Here is a 21550-nt window from a genome sequence, read left to right as displayed (position 1 = left end):
AGAGCTGGGTCTTCGTATAATGTATCCAAAGTAAGATAATTTGAGCCTGGTCATTTGTGCTACAAGTGAGAACTCTGTGTTGATTTGTTTGATGATCCATTTGTTTGTTTTCTTGGTTGTCCATGGAGTCTTCTCCAAAACCAAAGTTCAAAGGTGCCAATATTCTTTCTATCCTGCTTCTTGAAAGTCCAACTTCCATAGATGTCACAGGGAATACCATGGTATACACACACACACACACACAAATACACACACACACAGACATACACAATGTGTGTGTGTGTGTATTCATATTCTTTCAAGGCTATGAAATTCCTGCTATGGCTTGAAAAACTACCTAGATCTCAAAGAGATAATAATCCTCTCTATGGGGCATTTACTTCAATCAGCAGATGAGAATTATATGAATGAGTATTTCTTCTATTTCCCCCACCACAGAAAACTAGCACCTTAGGGAAAAAGTTAAAAACTTCATCCTCATTTTTTTTTATTTTTATAGGGAAAGAGTAGACAAAGCAGGATGCAACTATATGCAATGCATTTGCAATCTCATATAATAAACCCTGACACAGAGTGACAACTGTGTCCTTCAGAGAAGAGATTATCTATCAGTTCAAGGAACAAAGAGGACAAGAGTAAAAGACAAACTTATGGTATTATTTATGCTTTTATTGAATTTTAAATTGTTTTATTGTGAACCGCCCTGGGTCCCCCGTGTGGGGGAGATGGGTGGTGATAAAAATATGATAAACCAACAAACAAACAAACTTTATTCCCAGAAGGTCTCAGGCTACTATAAGTAGTAGGTGGTAGGAAGGCCCTTGGCTGAGACCCTTCCACTGTAACCCATCAAAGTGGCCAATGTGGGATTAATATTGAACTGGATCAGAATTTTCCAATCTGGTGCCTCATAGATGTGCTGGGATTACAATGCCCAGAATTTCCTTCCAGCAAAAATCTGCATTCTGTACATGGCATTTGAACTACAGGTGGAAGGGTGCCAGATTGGGGAAAGCTGCACTAGACAAATAGCAGCTTCCAATATTCCAGAAGCCATGTAATTGCTTGCATTCAAGCAAAACGTGTCATAGAACTTCAGTCCCCCAAATGATTCCAGCTTCAAAATTCTTCCACTTCTAAAGAGATAACTTAGATTAAATTATTTCAAACTATACAAGGAATGACGCTCACACCACTCATGTGGTAAATTACAACCTCAACTAAGTTCACCAAGAGAAACAATCCAGACTTAGTCAAGCTTAGAATAGGGCCCTTTAAACTCTAAGCATGACTAAGCCTGGAAGCAGCCCAAGAAAATACTTTTCCTAAATTGATATATTATTTTCTCCAGCTGATTACCTTTTGGATCTGCTTGAAAGAAAGTATGTAATGTTTTAAATAGACAAGCAATGTTGCACACAAAACTATACCTATCTGGTGCACAGATGTCTTGATCATGAATTTGTCACAGCACTTTTGTTTTAGATTGTGCTCTACCAACCAGAGACACAGGGGAGGGGGAAAATCTTGCCTTTTCTTTTGCAATGCTTAGGAGCGAGCATGTGTTCAATTTTCATCAAAACGTCCAACATTCTGAAGCAAGTGTTGGGTTTTCTTGAAACATACAGTATTTGATTTTCTAGACTGTGTTATCTTTTAAGGATCAGTTGGACTCTTGCATATTATGTGAATGATATTGATGGCATTCACATAATATGCAAGAGTCCAGCATGCATAAGCTTTCATTTAGTAGCCATCAAAAATAGTTATACTATCCATTGTGTACAACCACCATTCACACTAACCAAGATGCTTTAATGTAGTTCACAGCATATAGATCCAGTTGATTCTCAAAAGTCAAGGGAAGATCTTGCTATATTCTGATACCCTTAATATGTCTGATTATTTAAAGTAGAAAGGCATGGCAACAGTTTTAACATTGTTTCTTATAAATACATATGACTGCAAAAATTAAAGTTGTGATTTGCCAACATTTAAATCATTGCATTGCAGAATGTAAATGAAAGTCTACTCACAGAGAAATCTCATGAAGTGGACAATGCAGAATTAATCTGTGTTGTGTTGCACTCCTGGACTTGTCTCCAGTATTCAGCATATTGCTAGTATGCCCAAACTATTCACTTCCCAAGCCAGACAGGGTAGGATCAAATGTAGTCCCATTCCCTTTTAATATGCATTCTTGCAAGCTGGTGAGTTCAGACCTCAGAGGCCTGACCTAATAAACTATGTTTTACGCACAGTTTCTAAAGAGATTCATCAGCTCCAGTCTAAATTGTATAACCTAGACTGAAAGGAAAAGAAATTCTCTCTAGTCAATCACAACACTTAGTGACTCATAACTCCTAGTGAATACATCCATATAGTTTTCTTTGCAGCATTAAATAAACAGCTTGCGCTACCTTCTTCTAGGCTATTTGTTTGATTTCCCCATCTAACCAACAGCTCTGGAATTTACAAGTGGTCCCTCCTTTGAGCACTAACCAGGACAGCCCTGTTTTACTTTGAGATCAGTCAGTGTCAGCTAGGTGCTGCCACCTGCTCAGCTAAACTTTTGGGGGAGATGGGCAGTGATAAAAAAAATCGAAAAATAAATAAATAAACAAATAAAATAAACTGCTTGTAAGCTACACTTGAATAATTGTTTTCAACTGAGAATTAAGGGAATGGTAAGAACATGTGGCCATAATACTGATGTCTGAACTGATCCCTTGAATCAGGTTGATATCTAGATTTCTTAATCCAATTACTAAGTGTTACTCCAGAATATCCCTATGGTATAGGCTATGCCACTGAACGAGAGTAGAGTAACCTGCTGTTAGCAACTGATCTACAGACACCAAGACTGATCCTGGTGCACCATGACAGGTGGTAGAGGACATGAGGCATTTTCCTACCGTATACAGACTGTAATTTTCACTTTCAGCTTACTTAACATAAGGACGACTATACAGAAGATAACTCTATTTGTGGGAATAGAGAAGCTCTCACATGACATTTGCAGTTTACTACATTTCAGAATGTGCTTTGTTTGCTTTTTTAATGTTATTTTTGTTCTTGTCTGAAGAATCAGCTATGTTGATAATATAGTTCGAGTTTTATTTATAGATTAAATAGTCGCATAACTGCAAGCACTCTGGAAGTACAGCTGAATTGTTAACTTATTTTTGTTTCAATAATTGAAACAGTGAGAATTATGTTTTCATCTTTTAAAAGTTATATCTTATTTATTTATTTGATTTCTATAGCCGCCCATCTCAGCAAGTGACTTATGATTGTAATATTCTTACAATGGGAGTTTGAAAGTACCCTACTGTATTATGATTTTGAAATGATTATGCTAAAAATAAGATTAACTATACATACAACCTAAATAAAAGTCTGTTTTTACTTGCATTCTTCAAGGAAAAGGGATTTATAAATATTATGTCTTAAGAGGCACTTCTTGCATCTTTTCCAGGATATCATTACTGAAAGCTAACTCTGCAGCCTGGAATACTTCTTCTTACAAAAAGTGGGTGGAATTGTGCATTAAGTAAAATCTTCTGGCCAAAACTCAGACAAAACAAATACCACATTCCAGAATTTGACAAAGTTTATCCAAGTCCAAAGACCCAGGCAAAATCTTAAAAGAAACCCATTATTTACACATTTTTTCTCCATACAGACACAATCCACTAGATACGTTATTTAAAATCTACTCAAGTGAACCAAGTAATATAAAAGAGGCACCTCGAAAGATACTTATACAGAATCACAGCCCAGCTACAGTAAGCCAAAGTTGCACGGTTTCTATCAGCTGCAAACCTGTTCTTGGTTTTCCACAACATTTTGAGGACCACAGGACCTAGCAGACTAATCTTGGAGTCACAATATAGTTTTGCCCATTAAAACACCAAAAAACTAGCAAAATGTTGAAGCCCCAAACACTTGGGGGAACCTCAAGGAGTGCTAGGCAGCCAAATCTAGCCCTTGGTGGGTTTTTTCAGTCCTTCATTAAGCAGTGGCTTGTTTTTACCTTAGTCTGTTGAACTAGCTGCAAGGGCTGGATTAACAAAACCCATAAACCATTATTTAGAAATCCCAGGTTCTCAATTCATATGACAAGCTAAGCCAAACCAACATTTTTGTGTCAGTTTAAAGAAACCCTGCTGTCCTGTTCCAAGATTTTATTTATTGATTTCTTTGATGTATACGCTGCCTTTCTGTCTGAAAAGAATATTCAGGATTACTTACAATTTAAAGGAAACACAAAGAAATATAAAACATACATTAAGTTAATGAAAACACAAACAATCAGATTGGGGAACCTTACAGGCAGAGTCAATGGGAAGTGAACACAGGTCCCAGGAGGGGGTTTAGCCTGAGAACTTCAGTTACAAACCTCCTCATCTGTTTCTGACATTGTTCAGTGCTAGAAACAACCCATCTAAGAATCCTGTCTCCCAGAGCCACTGTGAGAAAACTATTGGCAAGCGCACACCCAGTCCTTCCAGCAGAATATTTGTGCTGCTGTTGTTTTTGTTTAATCAGTATTCGTATTGTATTTTACCTGCTTTGAGCAAATTGGTCTCAACAGTGGACATAAAATATAGCAAAAATATAACAGATAAAATTTAATTGAATTGCATAAGTTGGTGAGTCATTTTAAAGCCATTGTGATCAAATTCATTTCATAACACAGATGGATGGATGGAAAAACCAAGCTTGCTGATGAAACTCAGCTGGTTTAAAAAGACATGGCTCATGAGACAACAGTGCAAGTTCTAATGCCACCCACATTAATACATATTGATTCGCAAACTGTTGCGTGCACACTGCAATTGCATATATGTTCACCTGAAAAAAAGTTTCACTTTGTGGGAGTTCAGAATTACAGTCTTCATTTATTTTATTTTATTTTATTTTATTTTCCAACAAGTAAAGGTAAGAACTGATAACAACCATGTACATCATTTCAGAGTAAAGTTAAATGGTGTAATTTCTCTGTAACAAGCAGCTTTTTGCTAATTGCGGGGACAACACCAGTATAATGAAATTAGGGTCCTCCTACCCGGGCCTGCAATTCTCTTCTTCTGGAATATCTAATTCAGCGACAGTTTGCTCTCTGCTGTTTGCAGTATTTCAGAAGAGCTCCGCCAATGACTTCTGAAGCACGCTTTCTCCTTAGCACGCAAAGCAACGTAATAGACATGTCTGTGCCAATGCTCTTCAGTAGTTCCATTAGTCACGTTACAGTCTTTGCGTACAATATGATTGGACATATTTATTTTTTCAGCACTGGCTGTCTCATCCTCAAACCACCATTTTAGAATGTACAAACACCAAAAAAAAAAGGGGGGGGGCTGACTTCAATTCAGTAGATTGCAGTCCAGCCCAGCCCAGCCCAGAAATTTTAAGCGAGTCATGAAACAATCAGTCCTTCATCTAATTCTCAGCTAAGCCTGACAAAAGGTTATATACTTGCATTTTTACAGTCTGTAACTGCTATCTATTCAGCTTATATATTCATGTTGTCCATAGCTTAAGAGGCAGACCAGGTTCACTGAAACTAACCAGTGAACTCACTTCAGGGTCTGATTTGTTTTCACATTCAAAGGTTTAGACAAAACAATCTGAATCTCCAACAGGTTTACGGGCTATTCTAGGATAGCAATAATGCAAACCTTATTTCAAGCATAAGCTTTGTTCTTGCATTGACAGCTGCAGCATTGGAATCTGTTTTCCGCAAGACATAACCAAAAAAGCATCTGATGACTAAATATCAGGTCAGTATTAAATGAAGAAGCATGCTCTGAATCAATTCAAAGGAGCTACAAGAAAATTGTGGCAAAAAGCAGTTTCATATTGCTTATTTTTGTCATTCATGTATTTGCATCTTTCAAAATATTTCCTTTTTAATTGTGCAGGTATTGTACACATGTTGGAGAAATTTTGTGTAAAACACATATAGTTGCAACTTCCTGACATGGTCTGCTATAAATACATTTACCTGAATGATATAGGACAATTTTTTGTTTAAAAAGTTGACAGAAAGCTCATCATAGAGTGCACATTTTGGAAAATACAGTCTTTTTTAATCTTACTATTCTGGGATCTATTCAGTGAATAAGATACCCTACAACATTTTAACACATATCTAATTATTATTTGGAAAAAAGATCGTTGCCTTAAAAAAAGAGACACAGAGATAGACAGAGAGATGCTGTACTCATCATTTAAAGACGGAAGTGGACAAAAAAACAGCACTGATTTCAGTGAGAATTATTTATTAGAAACAAGCCAAATTTCCCAAGAAGTGAATTGCACATGGCACTGAATGATGCTCGACACCCACTACCACCGCCAAGCTTCCTGGAGTCAGTCAGTCTGTCTCAGCTGCAGTCATTTAATAGGCAGAGATTGTGAACACAGATGGTTCTGTATACTGAAATGCCATGCATCTAGTCAAAGCCTTAGGACTGCAGGCACTTCTGTTTTGCTAGAGACTAGAGAGAAATATATTCTTAAACATTTGTATTTGTTACATGAAAAGAAAGCTAACACAGACCTGATTTTTTGTTGATGCAAACCTTAATTTGATAGTAACCTTAATTTAGTTTAGTTTAGGTGTCATCTTAATTGAGGCTGTCTAATGTGGTTAACTCTGACTGCTTCAAAGGATTCTACCATTCTCATGATAAATTCTTAAAAATGGTGTTAAGATGCTAAAGCTAACCATAGAAAGACTTCTCACTTCAGATACTGTCCATGAATATCAATCATGACCAACTGAATTATTACGAACATAATAAAACTATTTTGAACCTTAAAGACAAGCTAAGTGTTATGTTATTCACATGATAATTCCTCTTTCCACTTGATAGCCTAAGTAAAATTGACTCATACTATTGCCTTGTGATCAGATTCCATGTGATTAGATCTTGGTCACATTATACCATTAATTCCTCAAGAACAACATATAAGTTGAGAGTAAATGCTATGTGCTGACCACTTAAAAAAAAAAAGGTATCAACCTATTCTCAGAAATGTACCCTCTCAAAGATTACTCTTTGGATTACTTCAAAGTTTTCTTAATTGCTCCCTTTAAATTGCTATTTTATTTTTTTCTGTTACACTTTTTTTTTCTTGCATTGATGTATAAATGTTGAACTGCTCATTGTTATTTTATTTTATCAATGCCCTCCAATGTCCAGCACCTTATAAAATAAGCTGTATGCACTTCCAATAAATCAGATTTAGCATCAGTTTTGGCATCAAGAATTGAGAAAGATCAGGAAAGCTGAGCAATCATAAATGAAGGCAGAAGGAAAGGATAACCAAGCATAGAAAGATAATTATTATTTCTATGAAAAATAGTAATCTGTAACATTAATACTGAGGCTATCCTTTATTTTGTTTATGATAACTAAACAAATGCCCAGGTCCGATGTGAGGGTTTCATGGACCAAGTATTTCTGTTGAGCATTCACATACACCAAGAAGCCTGTTCCTCCAACAATGGGTCCAGAACAGCCAAAGAGGTCTGGTTGGCTGAGGTACGTACTAAATTCACTGTGATGCTGGCTAGGGAATTCTGGGAGTTGAAGTCCACACATTTTAAAGTTGCCAAGGTTGAGAAACACTGCTCTAGAGTAACACCATATCAGTGGAAAGGGGAAATCGAAAGGGAGGCAGAAAAGAATAGCCATCATGCATCAGTTTGAATGTCAGGGAAGAGCTGGGATGCTGGAGCCTCAGCAGCTGTGCTGAAAGTTCTGACTGTTTCTTGCCAATAAAAAGTATTCAAGTTAGTTCCATGGAACATTTAGGCATGACTCACACAGTTGGGAAGACTGCTCATTTCCAGAAGAAAGGGAGATGTTAATGAGAAATGAGAGACAACACCTGACTGACAGTGAGGCCCAACTGTAACCAGAATCAGGAGCAGAATATGATAGGAATAGTTTCACTCACTCTATATTGAACTCAGTACAAAATCATTAAAACATATTAATAATGGGTGGGGACAAAACAGTAAGGCATCCAATAATTACAAATGTAACCCTACTAATGGTTCCATTAGTAGAAAAGACACCCTCTCCCCAAATCAACCATGATTATTGCTTAACTGCTGGCTCAGGTAGTGGTCTCCATGTATTCCCTCCCCACAAAAATTACGTAGGAGTTTTGTAAGAGATACTGACAAGTAAGGGAAAGAATCAGTATCTGGAAGAGTCCTCCATGAAATTCAAAACCTGTACCTTTGGATAACATTCCTTTGACACATTCCAGAAGCAAAAGTTTTTAATCTGCCCAGTTCTAAACTCCATCAACCCCAAAAAGAAGTTATGAGAACATTTGGCATCCAGTTGCTTGTTCCATCAGTCACACTCTGAACAAAAGCTTCAAATAATTCTTGTTTCATATCCATGCTTAATTAAATATGAAAGTCAGAAATTCTGCTCAAGCCCTGCTGGATTCCTGTAGGATCTTTGCCAATATGTTCCTAAAGGAATAGTGCTGGGTGAAAAAAATCCATCACAGTCCACTCCCATTATTCTAATTAAGCCAAAATGGTAATAAATTCAACAAACTGGAAGAAGGCCACACTTGCTACACTCATTTCTCTCCACACTATCAGGGATAACCTTGTAAGGGCATATTTAACAAGACTCACACACACACAAACTTGCTCTTGTTCTGTTGCCTTTTTTCTCCCTCAAATCTCTCAGCATCAACAAGCAGATCAAACTGCCAAAATACTTTTATCTGTAACTCAGAGCTAAGTTGCTTTCATTTTCCTTAAGCATCTAGGACAGGAACAGGTGTTCTTACTGGCATATGTATATGTAATAATTAAAAAAACCCCCACTATATTTTGCTGTTCTTTCCCAAATTCTACATCTTTATACATTTGATTCAGTTTTCCTCTGCCAGCTATTGGGAATTTTCAACATCGTCACTTTCTTATGCTTCTAGTAACAATAATCATCGTAAGAAAAACCACACACACACAAAATAACACACAGTTGCCCAGTCAGGTTTGCCCTTCTACTCTGAGCATATACAGTCTGGTTTCTATCTGATATCCAAATGATATGCTCACATCCAGACATCTATATTTAACAAATGAGGCAAAGGATCTCTTACATCCCTTTGCTTAGAGTATGAAGAACAGCTATCCAATCTGCAAATATTAATCAACTAGACTTAGAAATCTATTATCAAAACATTTGGTATTGGATGGTTCAATTTATGAATGAATGTACAAAGTACTCCTTTGAAAAATTTTGTGTTCCAAAGTGATACCATATCACATTAATATTCAAAAACAGTCTCACATGCCCCCCCATCTATTTTTACACATCTCTCTGTGTTCTGCCTTTGCATGATGAACACACACATGTAAAGAGAATATCAACATGTGGAAGAAGAAAAAAATCCAAAGGTAAAATAAGTGGGAAATGGGGAACACTGGCAGAAAATAGAAGGCACTTCTCTTTGGGTTTCCTAACTGTAGGCTTTTAGAGCAAAAGGCACATTTAGAATGAGTGACAACACTGTGGCTATTTTTATAAATGGCTGCAATGATGCACATGGCCAGTCCTAAAGAACTAATTCACCAGCAGGAACACTGGTAGGGCTAAAAGAAACTGTGTTTCAGACAAAGCTGGCATCTGAGTTCCAAACACAAACCTGCTCATTGGAACCCACCATTATTTTGCTTTGGCCCCTATTCCAAGGCAAACTGAAAAGGTTCAAAGACACCCAGCCTGGCTTAGAAACAACATGTAAGAAAGAGGTGGAGGCTCAGCCCCAAATGCCATTGCTTAAACTTGTCGCTCAAACTGAACTCAACTCATGATGACTTCTTACACATACCGTACTTATGTTCTTTTTTTGGCAACAATATATAAAAATGTTTCATCACTGCCTTCTTCGGGATTTTTTTTTTTTACTTTCCACTCTACATTACTGCCCCAAGGTTTCTATGGGAGCTTCCATTCTAGCACTGCTTAGTTTTTTTGAGATCAGCTAGCCTCAACTAGGGGCACCATAATGATTCCTGTGGTTAGGAAGAGCTAACAGTTCTAGCTGCTTCGTGCAGATGTGAGTCTCCATTAAATATTAAGTTATTGAATGAATTATTTCTATTTGCTGCAGAGGGGGTGCATCTGTGCATTTCTATATCAGAGCATTTTATTTGCAGCTCCATAATCTGAGAGCAAGACTTTTAATTCCTTTAGCAAATACCCATTAAAAGCTTACAGAAGACTTAAATCTACAGTGGAGTTTGTGACTCCTTGCTCTGTGCTTTAATTTCAGGGCGGTATTTACTTCACAATAATGCCGTTAGGGAAGAGAGTGGGTGCTTATTAAAAATTCTTAAGCATAATCTATTACATCAGATTAAATTGGTATTCATGTGTGGGCACACATCCAGGAAAACAGTAATCGGATATTAAAAAAATAAGGAAGGAACCATTTCCTCCCTTCCTGATTCTAGCACGGAAGGCTTGCAATAAAGCAGCCTATTACCTTAAATAACATTTTATATATACTTCTGCCACCAGCCAAGAAAAAAGAAAAGAAAAGAAAAGAAAAGAAAAGAAAAGAGCCAACTAAATTTTTTCCAGTTTATTGTTCCAGGAGGAAATCAAAACTGATACACGCATACACATGCTGTAACAATGCTTCCTATTACAATGCAGCAGGAAAGAGAAAATGCACGAAAAGTCTGTCTATATTGCATTTAGGTCATTGGAATAGCAAACCCTTTCATTTTAAAGGAACACTTCAAACAGATTCCTATCCAGGATGTTTGTAGGCGATAACATGTTGGAAAATAAATGCTTGGGAATCCAGAAAAGTGTTTATTGCTTCCCTTTTCCTTCTGCCTCAGAAAACTGGCAACATGCCATTAAGAAAACATGTAATACTTTAAAATATTATTGAATAGTGTGTTTTATTTAAAATTAAAAGACCTTATACACCAACTAGTCAAGCTACACAAGTCTCAAAGGTGGATACGTAGTAAGTCACCTACTGAGATTATACCCAGGAGTTGTCCCAATTTATGAAATTGGTATAAGAAAACTGGTAGAGATGATGTTCAATGAAAGCCAATACAGGAGGCAAGGGAAAAGGCAAAATAATGCTAGGGCTACCTCCATTTGTATAACCAGGTAGGGACTGGTGTGGGAAGAAAGCAGGACAACAGTGGTTGCCAGCTGCTGTCAACCAGTCTTCTCCTATTCTCCTGGAATGGCTCTACACAATAATAGCTCCAGAAGGAAGCTACATTCAAGAAGGAAAAGTACTCCAGACTGAATGTCACAGAAATCTGAGATGAGCACCTTCCCAAACTGGTAACATCTGAGGCTGCAGTCATTATACATAGAATTCATGTTGGGAAGTAAGGACAGCAGAAGCAGCATAGTGATCTAAAAATGAGATGGAACAAAATGTATTTCCAGAATCAAACTGCCAAGTCATTTCTATTTTTCAATAATTTCCTTCCTCCAGAATATGTCAACATTGGCGGCCGAACTTTTGTCTTTAACTGACAGTCTTACCTATCCTCTGAGATCAACTGAGCATCATCATCATGCTTCAGGTCCACTGGTGCAGACTACTACTGGTCCAGAGTCTAACTGGAGAACTTTTAAGTGTGTGAAGGCTACATTTGGTGCATGTGTCTGAGATTACATGAATTTCAAACATACAGCTCAATTCTGAGTTATGCCTCTTGGAATGCCATTTGGATTAAGCAACACAACCTACAAAAGATTTTAAAAGGCTGCATTTATTTATTTATTGCAAAACTTAGGAAGCCTGAATAGAGCAAACCACATTTACGTTGCTTTCAGACACTGGAAGGGCAGCCCTAATTCAAGTTGAATAGGAAAAGATGACCAATCTATTCACTTAATACTGAAGGCAGCAATAAATAGAGAGGGAGAGACACTGATGTTACATTGTCAGTTTACAAATTACCATAGCAGTCCTACTGAAAAGGAACTGCAGCCACCCAGTCTGATTCCCAAGCCCGTGGCACAATGTTTCCCTAAACCAATACAGCATTGCTAAGCCACACAGGGAGAGGCAGCCAGACCAAGAACTTTGTAAGAACTTTAACAGTGGCCCCATGACATCTAGCGTGGGCTTGCAACTGCCTACCCATGGCTGGCAGTCATGGATATTTACACTTTCCCTACCGCAAGCAAACCAGTTCCATCCTCTGCAGCTCATAGGACCAGTTGAAAGCTTCTGCAGAGACCACATGTGTTTCTTTCGGTTTTTTGGCACCTTGCTCTTTTTTCTCTGCCTCTTTGAAACTCTACGCCCAGCTTAAATGGGACATCTCAAAAAGTTCCATTAAAAAAGGAAACAAAACAAAATGTACTTCTAAGCTTAAACACAACGCCTCAAGAATAGATCTCTTGGAACAGCTATTTGCACAAATGAAAGCACCAAGTACCCTCATACCAGGACTTTATCTTTAGAAGTCCTAGTTTGACATGGTTTCATATAACTGTAATTCGTTAAAATGCCTTGAAGGAGAGGCACCACCAAATAAAAAGCTTTACTGCAGCAGTGTGGCTAATTTTCCCTTCAAATAAAAGGCACAACACTTCTGTTGTCTTTCGTTCTTCAGCAAAACTTGTGTTTCACATTAAGGTGGCCTTAATCTTTCACTGAGCAGGAGGGAAATGGCTGCTGGCAAAAAACCACATTAATTGACATAATTCTACTTATACTTCAAGTCACTCCCAACACATGGCCATGTTGGCTTGTATGCTCCTTATTTTAAAAGGCCCACATCAGACTTGTAGAAGAAACTAGAAAAAGTCCCAGTATGTTTCAGTAATATTCCCAAAGGTGTCCAGACGCCACCAGAATTGTTTTACTAATGACACCTTTCTGTGCAACATCTAAATGGGGAGGCTTGCTTTAAAAAATGACACCACAATTTGGGTGGTAACAAGGAGATCTATTTTGAAAAGGAAAAAAAGATAAAAGCAAATTCAAATAGAAAAAAAGCCAGGTCTCGTGTCCAAATATTATGGTCAACCTTTTCTTTATGTGCACCCCCGCAGAGAATAATTTTCAATTTATTGATGTTCAATTAATTTCAACAAAAGCAAAGGAACTAAAGACAACCTTTCATAGATTGAACTATAATGTGAAACAACAGATAACTATGTTTTAAGATTCTTGCTTTAAAAATATGAAGATAAATGAATATTTTATCTTTCTTTAAATATATCAGAGTGTTATACAAAATCAAACAACATCTGGAAATTGTCATATAACCCTAAAATACAACAAACACAGCAATGTATTGGCATGCCTAAAAAAAGCAGTAAAATAACAAAAACCAAACTAAGAAGTTGCAACACTCAAGGAAACAACATATGTTGAAAAGATGTATTTGATACCAACTATAGGCTCTTCCCCTGAAAATATAAAGTGGCCACTTAAACATCACAAAAAAGAAACCAATCATAAAATCATAAAACAATAAAAAAGCTCATATTTGCATATGCTAATTTACAGATGCAAATGTAAAAATAATAAGTATAATGTAAATGAAAACAAAACAACAGAAAACCTGTGACCTAATTCTTGTCAGGAAGAAGTGTGTACCTTTTCCAGCTCTGCGAAAGGCATTAAAAAAAAACATTTAGAGTTGAGTATTTCTTTAGACTGTGAAACGCATTCTAAAAATATAAAGTCTAACAGGATAGCATTAAATGAAATATCCGTACGTACATATGTTCCAGCTATCTGCTATAGTTGTTCCATTATGAAAACAACTGAACAATTATTTTCTTAGTTTTTAATAATGTGTTTTAAACATGAGATATTAAACGCCAATATGTTTAATCAATTACAAGCAACCTACTACTACTTTCAAATAATATTGTAAATATTGCACGTTAGATAGCCAGAGGTTTAAAATGCAGTTCTTTTTCTTGGTTCCAAGTAAATATGGCATTTGAGTATACCAGCTTTCCCAAATTGGATGCCCTATAGATGTTTGCAGCTGAATTTCCAACTGCTGTATCCCCAATATATCTGCAAGGTATCAATTTAGTGCTTTATAGTTACAGTATATCCTTCAGTGCCCTCTGAATTTTATTTTAGAAACTCATAGGCATCATGGCTGATCTCATCATGAAGCAAAGAACAACATAAATATATTAAGAAATCTTTTGTGTTCTTAACAGCTTGTTGTATTCTTTTAAAGGTTGATAAGCTCATAACACAACTAACCTTGCCTAGTTCCTTTTCTCATTTCATTGTATTATTGAAGATATAACACTTAAACGTAATTCATTTCATCATAAAAAATGTTTTAAATTAGATTTACCATCTCTTTCTTCAAAGATTTCAATTTTTATTCCTCAGTCTTACATTTTAGTTTAACAATTTTCCTAACTTATTTATTTTATAACATGCCTTCGAGTGATAGAAAAGTAAAGGCCCAAGCCAATCTAAAGGGCCAAATGTTAGGCTGTGCACTCAACCGATCTGTACAAAGAAAAACCAATAGGCATAAACAAAGAAGAAAATTATGGAAGTGAAATAGCTCAAGAAAGGCAAAAAAGAAAAAAAGGAAGTATAAAGAGTTTGAAAATATTTGGAAAAGAAAAATCAAATCAGGTGGGGAAATAAAGTGAAAAAAATTAAGACTGTCATATATGTGGCAACAGGAAGCTAAGTCCTGAACTAGATGCTTGAGAAGAGCAAGCAGGATGACAACTAACTGAAGAGATAAGGAGTAAAATGAAAAATAACAAACAGGCAAGTTAAGACAAGTGAACATTTAAACATATATGCAAGCAAGGCCCCTTATCTACAACCAAACTAGAAGGTGCACTCCCTGATATTCACAGAAGATAGCCCATAATTTTGCAGGCCTTATCAATTATTTGATATCTTCAAGGCTTCTGTCCTACAACTTCTAATATGGGGTATCTATAAAATTATCATCTATTGAAGCACACCCTCTACTTTCCAGTTCTTGGGAAACTTTTTCTAGGCTTGAATTCCTTTGGCTCCATGGAAATAATTTTTCAAAACATAGGTAATATTTCATGTCCAGGATGCATGATTTAGCAGGATCTTCCTCTTAAAAGACAGTATAAAGCTATAAAACGTAAGATAGAAATGGAGATGAAATACATTCAGTAATTTTAACAATGTTGTGATGGGCATAATTTTGTCATGTCTTCATTGTATTTTTTAATCTTCTTTGTCAGCCTTCCCAGTAAATGCAAATGTTTCTCTTTTTCTACAATTGTTTATAATAATTTTCTGAAACATTTATGAAGTAACACCAGTCAATCAAAAGAGGGTGTTCTCTGGGAATTCCTGTCCCAGGATGTTAAGTTGTTTCCTATTTACCAATATTTCATTATTATCTAAAGTCTTTTTTATCAATGTTTTGTTTTCATTTGGTTTAATTTAATGCAGACTTTTAAAAATTCATTAAAATGTTCCATTATAATAATATTCTTGCATTGTTCTTTAATATTCTACTATTATTTATTATGTAGAATTTAAATAAAATTCACATTGCCTGGCCATCAATATTGGAAATGTTTGAGGGATCATCTCACGATGAATCATTGTACAAAAAAGATTATTCCAGATTTCTAAAGCTTACCTATTTAAAACACTCAAATTATAATTGCCTTCGGGCCAGTAATTACATACAGAGATACTACTCTGATAGCCTTCTTTTTTCAGGCTTCAGCAATGAGTTCCATAACTCCTACAAACATATTGGCATTAAAAAAAAACCCTAGTTCTAAACTCCACTTGGTTTATTTCTGTACAAGAACAAGCAAGTACTGTACATCTGTAAATCTGGTACTTGATAAAACCATTGGTTACTTCCCATTAGATTTTGTTGAAATAATACTGTTTTGACTTTTAAGTTAATCTGAATAAAAAATGAAGTAGCATCTTAAATACAAAATGATTTACTATGTGCGTCAACTAAAAATTTCAGCTTAATAGGTTATACTATGACAGTCTGTGTTATAATGCTAATCAACTTATGGAGAGTCAGAATATTGTGACTTCATGAGTTTATTCTTCAATTGTCCATCTCTCCCAATGCCACACTCAGCTGTACCATCCACAGATATCTGTCAAACAAAGCAATGTCCATACTAAGGCAACAAAACCCTGGAGCTGGTGCTCATATTAACAGCAAGAACTTGGCTACAGAAACCTACAGTGATGATTCATCAGACTTTCTAGCTGCACTGCCAAGCTACAAAATAACATACTTCCTTTTTTAATCTTTCCAAAGAAAGAAATATAGATTTTCAGTAATTCTAGGATTACTTATTAACAGTTAATAAAGAAGCAGTTCTGGTTTTAGCAATTCCACAGACAACTCAACATAGTTACTTACCAGTCACCTTTGAACAACAGCACAATTCACAAAGCAAGGCAGAGATTTGCAATTACTTGGAAGGAAGTTTCATTGAAATCACTGAAACTTACTTTGGTGAAAAGAGGTCAAGGACAGAACTTTATTTAAATGAATCTAATTCTTAGCATCAATACCAAGGAGGATAAGCCACACTTGCTGAGTAGGAGGACTGAGTAAATATGCAGAAAATCATCTGTAAACCACCTTTTTAAACCTTTCCATTTACTTAGCTATGGATTAGGCCTTCTGTGCTTCAAAGCAAGACAGGCGTAAAATACAACTCTACATATGTACAGTAATAGTATTCTTGACAACAGGAAAAGGTATTTAAGCAAAACAAAAAAATTACAAGAATATGCCAGGACAACACATATGTGCATTCAACTCTTCACCGAGTAGTCCATCAAACATTATATAAACCGAATATCCATTTTTAAATTTTTAATAATGAAATCTTAGGAGCCCTGCACATAAGTAGTAATGATTAAATCCTAGCTGGGAAACTCTTTTAAGGTTCAATCTGAAGTCAAGCATCAATATTTGCTACACTATTTCTAAGATACAAACCAGGTTTGTTATCTGAATCAGAGACTTTTAAAGGTATTACATAAAGAGACAATAATAATTGCATTTTATTTTCCATAAAATCCTTTCTAAACTCTCCTTCGCTATAAATAGAGCACCTAACCTATATTTTGCAGCTCTGTTCACAAATGATCCTTCACACAACAATGCTTCCAGAAACAGTAGTAGGTGAGTTACTTGACGGCATATAATCAATAAACTTCCCTATCATTTAAAAACATTTTTTTAAAAAAATACACAATTGAATACATGACAGGATATAGTTGCCCATTATCAGCCTGTACCTTTCGGAAAGTGACTTCTTCTTGTCGCCGCCTTTTCCTTCGAGAGCCTTTTCTGAACCTCTGATTTATTTGAATCCATTTTACGACCTATATGTCAAAACCATACAGCTTTTTTAAGAAGACGCAACCTGAGTGCAACTACTCAGCATGAGTAAGAAACTATAAACAGACTCAAGATACAATTTTCCATTCCTTCACTGGAAGAAAAAAAACAGAAAAAAAAACAGGAGAGATGGGGAAGAGAAGTACCGTTCCAGTCCTCAGTATCATGTTCTTGCTTAATCCAGTTAGCTATTTCTTCCTAGTCAAAAAAGCTTTTCTCTATTCCCTCCACCCCCACTGAATGCAGTAAATTGTGTCTGCTGCTATAATCTGGAACATTTTTGAAATTTAAAGAAACCTCAGATGTATCAAAACATCTGCTGAAATTGTTATACAGCTGCACCAAGGCGAAAAGTGGTGGTGGTGGGGAGAAGGCGCGACTGACTTCAGAGAGTACTTTCTGCGAGCAAACGTCTTCTGGGAGAGGCGCATTGTGAAAACAGTAAGGATAAATCTCGGCAGCCCCTTCCTCGCACCTTCAGCCGCTAAAAAGGGTGGTATTTAAGGATCGTGGTAAAAGTAATACGAAGGGGCAGTTTCTCAATGTCACGTCTTCTTGCGAGTACAGTGGTAGCTCAGGATTGGGGGCGGGGGGCGGGGGGAGTTGCAAGCCCGATCTAAAACTACAAGCTCCCAAAGGACCCCGCATTTACCTCTTCGTTCACTTGCTGGGCTAGGCGACCCTCCTGCCAAACGCGACTCTCTTCCAGCAAAGGCTAGATGGGGAAGACAAATAAAGCGCAAGTTTATTTGAGGCGTTCTGCGTTGCAGAGACGGTCCGCTCGTTCCGTGCCCCCGGCCTCCAAAGTCCCCAAGCGCCTCCGAAAGCTTCAGGATCGGGTGCGACCCAGCACAAAACTTCCCCTGCGCGCATGAAGAGCTCGGGCGGGGCGGGGCGCGGGAGTCGCTCTTCTCTCGCCCTTGACAAAAGCCCGCTCGCCCCCTCGCTCGGCCGGGCCAGCGACGCTGCCCACAACCCCCGCCGCCTTCGTTGGCTCCCGCGGCGCACGCGGTTGGGCTGTCTGTGTTTACCCTCGACAGGGCGGCCGCGGCCGCAACAGCTGTGGCCGCGGAGGGTCCGCGGGGCGGCTGGCCGCAAGAGACGGCTCCCCAGCGCAACCGGCTGCAAAGAGCGGGGACTGCCGCTCCTCTGGGGGCTTTCCCCCCAGCAGCGCAGCACAAGGGATCTCCTTGGGAAGCGAAACACCTAAGAGAGAAGGGGACCCCTTCCTTTCCCGTCCTCGTGGTCCAGCCTCCGAAATCAGAGGGGAGGAGGAGCCTGCCTTAAGGGGATACTACAGCCCGACCGGCTTTGTTCGCCCCATCGCCGAAAGGTACCTCAGAGGGACGGCTCACGGCAGCGAACGTCACTATTTAAATAGTGCAGCGTCTGGCTGTCTCCTCTACGCCCCGTTCGACTCGCCTTGCGTAAAACGTTTCGTTGGAAGTCGACCCCTCCGAGCAACAGGCAACCGCCGCCTCGCCCAACCCTTTTCCCCGCTGACGTTTCCTCCCGAACTGCGTCCAGACGCAAGGCTGTCAGTCCTCGCTTGCACGCAAGGCAGATGGAAGAGGGTCAAAAAGAGCGCTTGGAAACCGGTTGATAAACCTCGGCTAGGCCAGTGGGTCCCGAAATCGCTCTCTTGCTAGCCAGCTAGCTCGCGGCTCAATCGCGGAGACGATTTCCCTCGCGTCGCTTTCCGCTCTCTAGTGCGGGACCGGCTTCCTTCGGATTTGAATAAGGCGATGAAGCTAATGGAGCCGTAGGACAGTTTTAGACTATGTGCTTAACTAGGGTCTTACTCCAAGGAGCGAGGGTACTCTTTCCATGGTCATGGGCATTCCTTAACTTAGTTGACACGGGAAAAAACAAACGAGTCCCGCGTAAGAGGGGGTGCTGGAGGTGAAGGTCGTTTGCATTGGGCTGAAAGGGGTCCCGGATTTCTGTCTTAAAGCTCTGAAATTTAATAAGCACTAGGTTTAATATTACAAATGCCAAATGTATGGCTGAATTGGCAGTAACCTAATACTAGCATAGTTAGACTTTTTTCTTCAAATTGCAGATGACCCAAATCATGAACGCATTTTAAAAAGTGGAAGACGTGAAACAAGCCGGTAGAAGCGCCAGTACCTACAATTCAATTTGACACTAAAATGTCCTTTCTTCAGCATCCACCGACCGTCCCTTTTATTTCAAAGTGAAGCACACTTTAAGCAAGTATTCTAGCTGGATGATCAGAAACATATTAAAATGCAAGGAAGAATTTAAAACTTTCTTTTCCCCAATAGCTCCTTGACCTCTATGGAATCCAAAACGGTATCAAATGAATTCCATGGAGACTCTGAAGTGCATCTTAAAAGCAAGCATTAAGTTTCCTTTTTGCTACTGGAATCTTGCCATTTCTATTAGTCATGGCCATTCCACAGTTGATTCCTCCATCAAGCTGCAGCTTGGCAAGGCCTAGGCTTTGCTTTAAAGCTGCAACTCTACCACCCATTGTTTACTGAAGAGTAAACCCCACTGAACTCATTGTTTTGAAGTAACATTCCTAAAATTTGTCTACTGGTATGAATATGTACAGTGACCTGGTGATTAAACGGCTCTGGGGACATATTAAAACAATTGGAAGTTTTTGTAGGGAGGAGCCACGTTAGTCTGTGGTGGCAAAAAATCACAAATCTGGTAGCACCTTTTCCAACTACCCAGTTGAATAAAAAGACATACAGCTTTGTGACCTGCAGCTTTAGTTAGAAAAAGTGCTACTAGATTCCTGATGTAGGATAACGTTTCTTTCAATGCAAAAAAAAAAAAAAAAAGGAAGGAACGAATCCTCCCGGATAATTATATTTAGCATGTTAATATTTTCTGAATAAACCCATAAACATAAACCCATGCTCTCACAAAAAATTAACTGATGTATCTATAAATTCTGGGAAAGAAAGCTTCCAAATTTTTAGATTTAGATCAGAGCAGATTTTCTCCTACATGAAATTAGATGCCATTTACGAACAGATGTCAAAACATAAATGTATGTCAAGTGAGCTCACTAAATCTTGACCACCACTTTAACTTTACTGCTTTTAGTTTTTAAAAGGCATTGTCCTGCCCCCTTTTTTACTACCACAATAACCTTCTTTCAAGATCAAAAGCTTTAGATCAAAGCCAAGCTCAAACTCTTTGCTTTAAATAGAAGCAACATTGCCATGAAATATATTACTCAAAGAAAAATATCTTAAAGGAGATACTATGATAGAAAAAAACTTTTTGTCCCAGATCTTTATTTTTACATTCAGGCTAATCTATCTGCAAATATCTATGAAAACTGCTACTTTTAATTGTTCGGCACTTCCATATATGAAAGTTATTTAGAAAAATATTTGTTAACACAGAGGAAGCATCTGTTTAGCATACATGTACATTAACACCAAGGGACACCTTTCTACAACTGATACATTGATTTGCATAATATAATATACATGCATTCATGTATATCAAATGACTACATGTCACCAGCATCTTTTAATGGTCCCCCAGATATGACATGATGGGACAGAGGGTCCCAGGGAATGTTGATCAGTTGTAGCTTCCAGCTTACAGAAATTAGTACTTTCATTGTTTACATTCTGGAAGTTACTAAAAACAGAGCTGTTCCTGAGTCTTAGGAAGTGAATGGTCACCATTGTGACTATTATGGTAGATTTGTCTTTATTTTGATTTTAGGTTTTTTTAAAATCAAGTTTTATTTTTTTTACGATGTAAACTGCTGTCAGTAATTTTTGAGTTCAGCAATATAAAAATACAGTGAATAATATATTGTATCATATTGTCTGTTGATGATCATGAGATAGTGGTGCACATTCAGATGACCTGGACCTGATTATTTTGATATAAATTAGTATGATACAGTAGACTGCAGAACTAGGGAATGGGAAATCTAGGTTTAAATGCCCATTAATGAAGTTTGCTGGGTAACTTTGATCTCTCCTTTTCTTTCAGCCCAATCTATTTCATAGAACTGTTGCCAAGTTACAGTTGGAGATGAAATACTATGCATACCACCTTGAACTCTTAAAGGGAAGGAGGATAAAAATGTAACAAATAAGAATAAAAAAATGGTTGCAT

General features: G+C 37.7%; 1 protein-coding gene across 1 annotated transcript in view; it reads right to left on the bottom strand.

Moving 5' to 3' along the window:
* Nucleotides 1-21550, bottom strand: part of AOPEP (aminopeptidase O (putative)) — a 204867-nt gene that overhangs the window by 70854 nt on the left and 112463 nt on the right. Inside the window, exons 11-12 of the mRNA XM_063295213.1 lie at nt 18081-18143; nt 17326-17412 (exon numbers count right to left, since the gene is read on the bottom strand). Of these exons, the coding sequence (XP_063151283.1) occupies nt 17326-17412; nt 18081-18143 (150 nt within the window). The remainder of the gene's footprint in view (nt 1-17325; nt 17413-18080; nt 18144-21550) is intronic.

Source organism: Candoia aspera, chromosome 2 (assembly GCF_035149785.1).
Source record: "Candoia aspera isolate rCanAsp1 chromosome 2, rCanAsp1.hap2, whole genome shotgun sequence".
Classification (NCBI taxonomy): Eukaryota; Metazoa; Chordata; class Lepidosauria; order Squamata; family Boidae; genus Candoia; species Candoia aspera.
This window is presented reverse-complemented; position numbering and strand designations above follow the sequence as displayed.